This window comes from Mandrillus leucophaeus, unplaced genomic scaffold (assembly GCF_000951045.1).
Source record: "Mandrillus leucophaeus isolate KB7577 unplaced genomic scaffold, Mleu.le_1.0 Scaffold935, whole genome shotgun sequence".
Lineage (NCBI taxonomy): Eukaryota > Metazoa > Chordata > Mammalia > Primates > Cercopithecidae > Mandrillus > Mandrillus leucophaeus.
In genome coordinates, this window is record NW_012110197.1 from 279,885 (window position 1) to 292,431 (window position 12,547).

General features: G+C 39.3%; 1 protein-coding gene across 1 annotated transcript in view; it reads left to right on the forward strand.

Annotated features, from left to right (window-relative positions):
- TOPBP1 (topoisomerase (DNA) II binding protein 1) overlaps window positions 1-12,547 on the forward strand; it is a 74,341-nt gene that overhangs the window by 27,261 nt on the left and 34,533 nt on the right. The window contains exons 15-19 of the mRNA XM_011970226.1: window positions 6,468-6,641; window positions 6,730-6,839; window positions 11,029-11,152; window positions 11,743-11,889; window positions 12,007-12,109. Coding sequence (XP_011825616.1) covers window positions 6,468-6,641; window positions 6,730-6,839; window positions 11,029-11,152; window positions 11,743-11,889; window positions 12,007-12,109 — 658 coding nt within the window. The remainder of the gene's footprint in view (window positions 1-6,467; window positions 6,642-6,729; window positions 6,840-11,028; window positions 11,153-11,742; window positions 11,890-12,006; window positions 12,110-12,547) is intronic.

The following is a 12,547-nucleotide window of genomic DNA, read 5'->3' on the forward strand; positions in this document are numbered from 1 at the left end:
TGAGACCCCACATCTACAAAAAGTTGGAAAAATTAGCTGGGCATGATGATGCATACCTCTTCCTACTTAAATGGTATTCTTTATTATTTGTCAGTTTTCAATTATGTTTTTGGCTCCCACTAATTGCCTGTATAGAAGATTTTATTCTGTTTCCCCCTTTTCTCTCTTCTGTTTTTCATTGCATATTTTTTTACTTTGTCAGGAGGGAAAATATATTTTTTCAACCCACAGACCCCACCCTCGTTTTGGTCTTAACTCTACAATCAAATATATGAAATGGTACTCTTCCTTTTGAAGCTTTCCTGTCAGCTTTGGTATGATGAAGTTCATTTTCTAGTAGGTTCCTCAGGAATCTGTGTGTACACTTGTGTACAGTATCCCTTGAGTTATGCATGTTCATAACTTTTACTATGGCCTTGTTTCCTTCTACAGATTGTTTGGATGTACTATTCTTAGTTTGCTGTTTTTTTTCTTGAGTTTCCTGAAAATGCTCTTCCACTACTGCCTTGCTTTGTGTGTGTTGTTTTTGAAAAAAATCTGATGCCAATCTAATTAAATTATCTTGTCTTTGTAAGTTATTTCATCTTTTTGCCTGGAGGTCATGTGGATTTTTCTTTTATCTTTTTTTTTTTTTTTTTAAGACACAGTCTCGCTCTGTCACCCAGGCTGGAGTGCAGTGGCACGATCTCGGCTCACTGCAACCTCTGCCTCCCGGGTTCAAGCGATTCTCCTGCCTCAGCCTCCCGAGTAGCTGGGATTACAGGCATGCGCCACCATGCCTGGTGACTTTTTGTATTTTTAGTAGAGACGGGGTTTTGCCATGTTGGCCAGACTGACCTCAAACTCCTCATGTCAAGTGATCTGTCCAGCTTGGCCTCCCAGAGTGCTGGGATCACAGGCATGAGCCACAACGCCTGGCCTTTCCTTTTATCTTTGAACTCAAATAGTTTTACGAGGATGTCTAGATGTTAAGAATTCTCAATCATTTGAAATCAGTTTTCTACAATACATGGTAGGTTTTAAAATTTGATTCTTTTCAAATTTTTGGTCTGAGAGATGAGAAGAATGGAGTTGCCAATCAACTGAGTTGAACAGAACAGGTTGGGATTGGAGCCTAAAGATGAAGAATTCACATGTTAGACACACTAAGTTGGAGATGCCTGTTAGATATCCAAGTAGTTGTTAAATAGGCAGTTGCAAATAAAGCTGGAAGTTTGAGGAATGGTTTGGGCTGGAGATAAAAATTTGGGGTTCTGAGTTTGTAGGTAATATGTAAAGCCATGTGAGGACAGATGCCAAGAGAACAGGAGAAGGCGAAGAAAGGAAAGAGGGTTTTGTTTTGTTTTGTTTTAAGACAAGGTCTCGCTGTGTCATCCAGGCTGGAGTGTAGTGGCATGATCACAGCCCATTACAGCCTTGACCTCTGGACTCAAGCAATACTTCTACCTCTGCCTCCAAAGCAACTAGGACTTCAGGTGCATGTCACTACACCTGGCTAATTTTTAATTTTTTTGTAGATACGGGGATCTTACCACACTGCCCAGGCTGGCCTTAAATTCCTGGACTCAAGCAATCCTCCTGCCTTGGCCTCCCAAAGTGTTGGGATTATAGGTGTGAACCAGCATGCCCAGCTGAAGAAAAGAGCTCTAAGGAACACCTTGAGGTGCTCACCTTTAGAGGAGGAACCAGCAAAGGAGACTGAGAAGGAGCTATAAGAGAGGAGGAAAGCCTAGAGATTATTTTAGAAGCCAAGTATTTCAAAGAGGGAGGAGGGGTTAACTATGTCCAGTACTGCTCAAAGATCAAGAAAGGTGAGAATAGAAAATTGGCCAGTGGATTTAGCATTATGGAGGTCAATGGTGTCATCATAACATTAAGGGTTTTGGTGGCATGATGGAGATGGAAGCTGGTGTGGGTTCATAAAGAAATGAGAAGAATGGGAGACATTGAGTGTAAACAACGATTTTTGAAGGAGTCTTGCCATAAAGGGGAGCCAAGAAAATGGAGTTGTAGTTATGGGGCAAAGGAGGGGCAAAAGAATGTTGTTTTCTTTTTAAGGTAGAAGAAATAGCCAGGCTCAGTGGCGCTTGCCCATAATCCCAGCACTTTGGGAGCCCAAGACGGGAGGATCACTTGAGTCCCAAGAGTTCAAGACAAATCTGGGCAACATGGCAAGACCCTGTCTTTACAAAATACACAAAAATTAGCTGGGCGTGGTGGTGCACGTCTGTAGTCCCAGCTAGTTGGGAAGCAGAGGCAGGAGGACTGCTTGAGCCCAGGAGATAGAGGATGCAGTGGGCAGTGATCATGCCGCTGCACTCCCGCTTGGGTGACAAACTGAGACCCTGTCTCAAAAAAAGAAGAAGAAGAAATAACTATATGCCAGTGTAACTGCCAGTAGAGAGCCAACTGATGACGCAGATGAGAGAAGAAAGACTTGCAGGAGGCTTGAGTCTGAGAGGCATTGGGATCTACTTAAGTAGAGGAAAGTACTAGTGGCACGTGTGCTGAAGGCAGATAGAGGTGGTCTGGGAGCTTCTGATTTTTGTATGAGGAATCCTCTAAAATGCTTTGAAGAAATTTAAAAAATTAAAGTTTAGCATATAGAAAGACTACGTTCTTGGCAAAATAGATTTAAGCATCGTCAAGATCTGTAAAGGCATATTAATCTGTTTGCACATTGCTATAAAGAACTACCCCAGACCAAGTAATTTGTTCTTATTTTTATTTTTTTATACTGAGACGGGGTCTTGCTCTGTTGCCCAGGCTGAAGTGTGGTGGCGTGATCTCGGCTCACTGCAATCTCCGCCTGCTAGGTTCAAGCAATTCTCTTGCCTCAGCCTCCCGAGTAGCTGGAATTACAGGTACCCACCACCACACCCGGCTAATTTTTGTATTTTTAGTAGAGATGGGGTTTCACTGTGTTGGGCAGGCTGGTCTCGAACTCCCAACCTCAAGTGATCCACCCACCTCAGCCTCCCAAAGTGCTGGGATTACAGGTGTGAGCCACCACGTCCAACTTTATAAAGGAAACAGGTTTAATTGACTCACAGTTCCACAGGCTGTACAGGAAGCACCACTGGGGAGGCCTCAGGAAACTTACAGTCATGGTCGAAAGTGAAGGGGAAGTGAACACGTCTTTCATGGCTGGAGAAGGAGGAAAAGATAGCGGGGGGAGATGCCACACACTTTCAAACAACCAGATATCAGCCAGGCACAGTGGCTTACACCTGTAATCCCAGCACTTTGGGAGGCCAAGGTGAGTGGATCACCTGAGGTCAGGAGTTCAAGACCAGCCTGGCCAACATGGCAAAACCGCATCTCTACTAAAAATATAAAAATGAGTTGGGTGTGTTGGCACATGCCTGTAATCCCAGCTAATCGAGAGACTGAAGCAGGAGAATCACTTGAACCAGGAGGTGGAGGTTGCATAGAACCAAGATCGCGCCACTGCACTGCAGCCTGGGCAACAGTGAGACTCCATCTCAAAACAAACCAGGTATCATGAGAACTCATTATCACAAGAACAGCAAGGGAGAAATCCGCCCCCATAATCCAGTCACCTGCCACCAGGCTCCTCCTCCATCACTGGGGATTACAGTTCAACATGAGATTTGGGTGGGCACACAAATCCAAACCATATTGAAAGGTAATGTAGATCCTAGAAGAAAATGCAAGCAGAAACAGTATTTAAAAAATCTGAAAAGAATAATTGCAGGTAGGGAGTAACCCTACCATTTATTAAAACCTCCTGTAAAGTTGCAGTAATTAAAGCAGTGTGTTGTCACCTGAATAATCAAGTTAATGTATAAGATTATACTCCACAAATAGGGAAATGTATTATGTAATAAAGGTAGCATTCAAATTAGACAACTAGGTAGCCATCTGAGAATATGTTTGTAATTAAAGCTCACACTGTACATCAGAATACTTTTTAGATGATCAACTCTTGGGGTTTTCCTTGAAACAGAATCTCACTTTATCGCTTAGGCTGGAGTTCAGTGGCATCATCATGGCTCACTGCAGCTTCGACCTCCTGGGCTCAAGCAGTCCTCCCACCTCAGCCTCCTGAGTAACTCAGACTACAGGTACATGACACTGTGCCCAGCTAATTGTATTTTTTGGAGAGGTAGAGTCTCACACTCACCATGTTGCTCAGGCTGGTCTAGAACTCGTGGGCTCAAGCAGTTCTGCCTTGGCCTCCCAAAGTGTTGGAATTACAAGTGTGAACCACCATACCCAGCCTAGATGATCAGATATTTCAACATAAGAAATGAAGCCATAAAAATTCCCAAACATGTCATGAATTTGTTTTTAAAATAATCCTAGTGTGGGGAAGGCCTAACTATAACATACACTCCAAAAGAAATAGAAGATTTGTATGAATTTGACAGCATTAAAAATTCTGTGAGTGTGATGGCACACGCCTATAGTCCCAGCTGACGTGGGAGGATTGCTTGAGCCCCAGAGGCAGAGGTTGCAGTGAGCTAAGATCGAGGATGGAGCCACTGCACTCCATTCTGGGCAAGAGAGCAAGACCCTGTCTCAAAAAACAAAACAAATTCTCCAGCCAGGCACGGTGACTCACACCTGTCATCCCAGCACTTTGGGAGGCCAAGGAGAGAAGATTGCTTGAACCTAGGAGTTTGAGACCAGCCTGGGAAAGATGGCAAGACCCTGTCTCTATGAAAAATTTTAAAATTACCTGAGCACAGGGTTGTGCATTTGGAGTCCCAGCTACCTGGGAGGCTGAGGTGAGAGGATCCCTTGAACCTAGGAGTTAGAAGCTGTAGTGATGTATAATCATGCCACTGCACTCCAGTTTAGGTGACAAAGCAGGACTCCATCTCTAAAAAACAAAAGGCTCCATGGCAAAAATTTGACAAATGATAAATTGAAAGTAAATACACGGATGTTATATCACAGTTGATACATGCACATATAAATTCATACAAATGAATATAAAAGTATATTCATACAAGCAATTAAAAAAAAAAAAAGACTAACAACCCAGTGGACAAATGGGAAAAGGATAGGAGCAGATAGTTGTCACAAAAAATTAGATATAAATATATATATAGCCAGGCGCGGTGGCTCACGCCTGTAATCCCAGCACTTTGGGAGGCAAAGGCAGGCGGATCACGAGGTCAGGAGTTCGAGATCAGCCTGACCAACATGGTGAAACCCTGTCTCTACTAAAAATACGAAAAATTAGCCAGGCATGGTGGCGCATGCCTGTAGTCCCAGCTACTCGGGAGGCTGAGGCAGGAGAATTGCTTGAACCCAAGAGGCAGAGGTTGCAGTGAGCCGAGATTGCGCCATTGTACTCCACCCCGGGCAACAGAGCAAGACTCCGTCTTAAAATACACACACACACACACACACACACACACACACACACACAAAGATATTTAACCTCATTCAGTATAAAGGAGTAGAAAATTAAAGCAACAGATAAAATTTTTTAGTCATCAGATTGTCGAAAAAGAAAAATCTGATTACTGCGTTATCAAGCACATTTGGAAAATACACACACTCATACTTTGCTCATGAAAATGTTTCAACATTGGTAGATACATGTTGGTCTTGTTTTTTTAGGTTTTTTTTTTTGTTTTTAGAGAAATGGGGTCTCTCACCGTGTTTGCCAGACTGGTCTCAAACTCCTGGCCTTGAGCCATCTTCCTGCTTCAACTTCTCTGGAGTAGCTGAGATTACTGCCAGGAGCTACTGCACTGGGCTGGTAGATAACATTTTGCTTAAAAGGTTTCCTTTGCTCTTGTATGTGCAAAATGGTTTGTGTACAAGGTTATTCATTGCATCATTATACTAGCAAAAGATTGTTAACCTAAAGCTTATCAGTTGTACACAGGGTAAATACATTCTGATACATACATGGAATACTGTACACAAGCAAAAGAGAATGAGCAAGCCATCCGGACTACAGTAGCTTCCTTTCAGGAGGGAACTGTTGGTGGCTTTAGAACAGGAATGTATTTTGAACTTTTGAAGATTTTTTTTTTTTTTGTAATTCTCAGCTCGTTTTGACTTTCTAACCTTCTTTATAATTCATTTCTTGATTATATCCATCGTTGCTTTTTTGGTTCCTTCTGAGTTTGTTTTTTGTTTTGTTTTGTTTTTTGTTTTTTTTTTCAAATTCAACTCTTAAGATTCAGGTAAGAGGCAAGCACTGCTGAAAATGTAAGCTTGTTAGTCTCTTTGAACCAATTTGCTGGACAGTATGGAGTTTTTATTCTTCACAGTATATAGATTCGATCAGTTTATTCTTTTTATTGTTATTTGGAGGAAAACTAGAGGAGGTTAAACTGTAACCCATTAATTTTGAGGATTCTACCCCTTCTCTCTCTTTACCCCTTTCTCCTCCTCTTTCTTTTTCCTGTCCTATTAACCCATCTTGCTTCTCTCTCTCTCTTCATTTCTCCTTCTCGCTCTCTCCTTCATATGTATAGGATGCACTTGCAGCCTTGGAAACTCCAGGATGTCCCAGCCAACAGAAAAGGAAACTGAGTACACCGCTCTCAGAAGTTATTGTCAAAAACTTGCAACTTGCTTTGGCAAATAGCTCTCGAAATGCTGTTGCTCTTTCTGCCAGCCCTCAACTGAAAGAGGCCCAGTCAGAGAAGGTAGGATTAGTTCTCTTATTAAAAGGAAGTTTTAGATAACATTTCAGACAATAATGACTGATCTGTTTCTCTTATTTTCAATGGACAGGAAGAAGCCCCAAAGCCACTTCACAAAGTAGTGGTATGTGTTAGTAAAAAACTCAGCAAGAAGCAGAGTGAACTAAATGGGATTGCAGCCTCTCTAGGAGCAGATTACAGGTAGTTGGCACATCTTTCTGTTTCATGGTAATATGACTGAAATTTATAAGGAAACCTAAAGCTATTGTGAGCATCTACAAGGAAATGTTTATTTTGTTGTTTCATGTGTCTTTATCTACAAAATCTCTCCAATTGATTTTTAATTTACCACATCTGTTGAAAATAGCCTCTCACATATCGGTTCACTCATATATATATATATAAAATGTATATTTTTTAGGGTATGCACAACAAACATTGGAGAACCTATTTGGTGCCACTATTCTAGAAACTTGGGATCCATGAATGATTAGTATAGCTTAAAAGAATCCCTGTGTTCAAGGAGTTTAGAGTCTATTAATAGTAATACATCTGGATCTGAGATTAAGTTTATTTTTACTAGTGATTTTTCAGATTAGAGCTCTCTGGGAGTAGTACTAAGTACTCTGGCAGCCCTCCTTTATTAAGATAGTCTTTTTTGAGCATGTTTTAATTATCTTTTTTTTTAAGACTTTGGAGACTTAAATTATCAGATTTTTCTTCAGTCAACCTGACAGCCTAACCTGAAGACAGATTTCTAGCACAAATGGCATCAGTATCCAGAATTGAGAATCTCTTCCCTATTTCAGCCAGTCCTGAGTTGACTGTACTCCCCCACTATCTGTAATGCTTACTTTGTTGATAACTTGTGTTCAGCCATTCATAGATAGCATAAGAATTTGTTTAACAAATGATGAACCATTTCAGGAATATGATTAGTTTCACCTTCCCTTTTGGTAACTCTTGTTTCAGTTTGTTTTCTGTTTGATAAAGAAATTAGGACAGGAAAATATAGAAGTAAAATTAATCTGTAATAGATATAAGCATCTTAGTGTTTGGTACATCCATTTGAAATAGTGCAGCTCTTCTACAGTATATTTGTATTACCTATTATGAATTATTATGTAATGTTATCTATTATTATCTAATTACCTATTATGTTACCTATTGCTAGTTGCTGAGCATTATCTCATTTCATTCTCATAGTAGCCCCACAAGGGATGTGTGTATATTTTTTTCCCTCAAAATTGAATGTTTCCTTGTATATTCTGTTTTGATGTAGACATAAGACTTTCAAGGGAACATATAGGATGTATGTTTTTATACGATTTAAAATGCCAGTCCTCTCAGTATAAAAAATACAATTTATTACTGAAATTCCTAAACAGAATTGAACCAGTGCATTGCATTAAAGTTTATATTAAATCTTTTCCTGAAATGGATTGATAATTGGTAATTGATAAAAGGGAAGAGCCTTTTAATATGCAGAAGTTATGATATTTATGTATTCATAGAGTAAGCAGTTTTCAAGTGAAGTTGTTCCAAATGTTCCCTTTCTTGATCTAGGACCAGACTGTCCCAAAGAGATCATCCAATACTGTCTTCTGCCTTCAGACAGTTAAACGTGTAGGCCAGATCTTTGCAACACATCAGATACAGCATCTTCATTTTATTACAAATATTTATGTGACATTCCCTCTATTAAAATGAAAATCATAAATATAACCTACCTACTTTTATAATTTAAAAAAGCGGCAGGCAGTACAGCACTCTGTGATGCATAGGAGAAATAGAAGGTGCATAATATAAAAAAGATACATGTTCAGTTATGTAATGCCGAAGGCTGACTATATTAGAAAATGATGGAGTATTAATACGTTTGTATACCTATGTTAAGTCACCACAAATCCAACAGTCCCAAGGCTGAGACCAATCTGGGGGCTCAGATATCATGAGTAGCAGTGGTCTTCCATGAGTTTATACAGTAGTCACCTTTTTGGAATATTAGCATATATTAAAACTGCAAAAAAAAAAAAAACGTGTTTATATGTCAAACAGGTTCTAGGCTCATCTAATTATAAACCACTTTTTTTACATACGTGAATTTGTCAGGACATTAGAATATCATGCAAGATATGAGATAATTATATGCATGACTGTTCCCCAGAATGTCCAGCATCCTGTACCTTACCCACTGCATGCTAGTAGCACCCTCCAACATACAAACACACATTGTAACAACCAAAATCACCCTCACAAATGTCCAGAATAACCCCTGAAGTAACAATTTTGCTGAAACCACTGATGTAGACCAAGGGTGGATGGGCTGATTCATCTGTTTTTGTAAGTGAAGTTTTATTGGAATACAGCAATGCCTTTTCACTTACAAATTGCCTATGACTGCTTTCACATACGAGACAAAAGTTGAGCAGTTGCAGAAGAGATTGTTTGGCCTGCAAAGTCTAAAACATTTACCATCTGGCCTTTTAAGAACAAGTTTGCCAAACCCTGATGTAAACCATCTACAACTACTGACAGTCTGTTCTTGAATGGCCTCTGAAGACTGAAACTCATGGTTTCCATATTGTCATAGTGAAGCTGAATAGTAAACCAAATTGATTCAGGCAGAGATACTCCTCTGTTTTTCTGAATTATCTTGATAATCTACCACTACAGCAGAAAAGGAGACAGTTATTCGGAGGACTAACAAATTAGGTAAGGTGTATTTTTACTGTTATGTTTGAGGATACATGGTCAGTAGGAAATAGAGATTTTTATAATATAATTTAGGAGGCAATAGTACTTCTTACTTCTTATTCTTAATTTTTTTTTTTTTTTTTGAGAGGGAGTTTCGCTTTGTTGCCCAGGCTGGTGTGCAATGACACAATCTCGACTCACCACAACCTCTATCTCCCGGGTTCAAGCGATTCTCCTGCCTCAGCCTCCCGAGTAGCTGGTATTACAGGCGTGTGCCACCACATCTGGTTAATTTGGTATTTTTAGAAGAGATGGGGTTTCTCCATGTTAGTCAGACTGGTCTCAAACTCCCAAACTCAGGTGATCTGCCCGCCTTGGCCTCCCAAAGTGCTGAGATTACAGGCATGAGCCACCGCGCCCAGCTTCTTAATTCATTTGGCTATTTAAAAAGTTCAGAGATATTCCTTACTTAGAAAATGGAAAACATTAAGTGTCCCTAAGGATAAAATTCTCTTTATTTTGGTGATTGCATTTAGAAATACAATTTTTACTTACCCTTTGGTTTTTACTTGATCTTTCCCAGGTCAAGAGAATATTGAATAGGGGCCAAATGCGGTGGCTCGTGCCTGTAATCCCAGCACTTTGGGAGGCCAAGGCGGGTGGATCACTTGAAGTTGGGAGTTCGAGACCAGCCTGCCCAACATGGTGAAACCTCGTCTCTACTAAAAATACAAAAATTACCAGGCGGGGTTGCACATGCCTGTAATCCCAGCTGCCTAGGAGGCTGAGACAGGAGAATTGCTTGAACCCACGAGATGGAGATTGCAGTGAGCCGAGATCATGCCACTGCATTCCAGCCTGGGCGACAGAGCAAGACTCTGTCTCAAAAAAGAAAAAGAGAGAATATTGAATAGGAAGAATTGGGAGATCATAGCATAATATAATAGTTAAGAGCATGACTTCTGAAGTCAAACTTATCTCTGTCATTTACTTATTGAATATCCTTCAACAGGGGACTGAACCATGTCCCTTAATTATTTTATCTGTAAGATAAATGTACCAGTGTTAGGATTGTTGTGAGGAGTGGATGAGATAATGATGTATAAAATATATATAGTCTGTTTTGGGGCATACAATGAATAGTGACTGCCAACAACTGGAGGGCAAGTTGGATGCTTTGCAGTTTATCAATTTGAAATACCTTTATGGTTACTGTAAAAGTGATACTCTTTATAAAAGAAAATTGAAACAATTCAGAAAAGCATAAAGAAGAAAGTAATATTTTAAAGAATATTCTTCTAAACCTCTCTCTGCGTTTATGTACCACAGATATATTCATAAAATTTGTCCAAAACAATAGCGCCTATCTTCATTTTTTTAACTGTTTTTTTCTTGAGGTGGGGTCTTGCTGTGTTGCCCGGGCTGAAGTGCAGTGTCTGTTCACAGGTGTGATCATAGCGCACTACAGCCTCAAACTCCTGGCCTCAAGTGATCCTCCTGCCTCAGCCTCCTGAGTAGCTGGGACTATAGGCATGTATCACTTGGCTTGAGCCTGTCATTTTAATGGTCTTGTTCACTCTAGTCTGAAAGTTTTGGGAAGGTCAGGATATTCTGTTCATACTAAATAAGGATCATCTTCAACTAATGTGGATGTTTCTCTTGGTTATTTGTTTTTTTGTATTGGTTATTTCAGGTGGAGTTTTGATGAAACAGTGACTCATTTCATCTATCAAGGGCGGCCAAATGACACTAATCGGGAGTATAAATCTGTAAAAGAAAGAGGAGTACACATTGTTTCAGAGCACTGGCTTTTAGATGTAAGCAGTGCTTTTTTCCCCTCTTTGTTAATTGAAAATGTATACAAACATTATTTCAGAGCACTAACTCAGAGATTTCACTCTCAGTGGAACTAGAAGCCAGTTTAATAATCTTGGTAAACTACACATTTCAGTTCTTTGGCATCAAAAACTTAAGATCTTTAGTCCTTAAATACTCAACAAATCTTTAATGGATACTCTTTCTAATTCTCCAATTCCTTTTACTAATTAAAAATGTGATATGAATGGAAAGTTTATAATTATTTGGGGAAAATTTAACGTATCAATAGAATTTAGATCTGTGTTTCTTTTTTTTTCTGGGTATTCTCTGGAGGGTAATTGATACCTTTGCAAAAGCACAGGAATGGTTTCAGATTTTATACTTCAATGGATATGACATTTAAAAAGTGAGGACAATTTTTCATTTGTGTGATGCACATTTTTCAGTGTAAACTACTTTTCAAACTAATTTTGTGAACTTTTTGCCATCTGACAGTATAATGTATTGTTGCTTGTCCTTATCCTACTTAACATCATCTATTCATTAAGATTTTGTCAGTCCTGTCTTAAAGCACACCATTGTATTACAGTGTGCCCAAGAGTATAAACATCTTCCTGAATCTCTTTATCCACATACTTACAATCCCAAAATGAGCTTGGATATCAGTGCAGTGCAAGACGGCCGACTCTGTAATAGTCGACTACTCTCAGCTGTGTCTGCAACAAAGGATGACGAGGTAGGAGATATGGAGGATACATTTACCCCCTCTTAAGCTAAAGGTATAATCATATATTGCTATGAAACCTTATACAGTGGCTTGGTTTGAGAATTTATAATTTTTCTTTTTCAATAGCCAGATCCTTTGATTTTAGAAGAAAATGATGTAGATAATATGGCCACCAATAATAAAGAATCAGCACCATCAAATGGAAATGGAAAGAATGACTCTAAAGGAGGTAAAATTTTATGTTTTAATTAAAAATTTTTTTTTGAGACAGGGTCTCAATTTTTTGTGGAGATGGAGTCTTGTCGTCTTGCCCACACTGGTCTGAAACTCCTGGGCTCAAAGGATCCTCCTGCCTTGTGAGCCACTGTACCCAGCTGTAAAATATGTTTAAATTACTAAATTTCTTTTACAAATGTATGTCTTCCTTTCATACAGAATGCTTCCTTTATATCAGATAGAAAAATAAAATTATTTTCTATGTTGCTAAATACAAGCAAAGCACATATTAGAGGATTGATTTGCAGTCCCATGCTGATCATTAAGTGATAATTTGCAAAGTTTTATGTAGTTTAAGTGTAAAGCTTAGGAAATTTATGAAACTAGAGTTTTATGGAGTTAGTGTGATACAGCCCTAGTCCATTAAAGGTAGGTGAAGTTGGTGATTTTT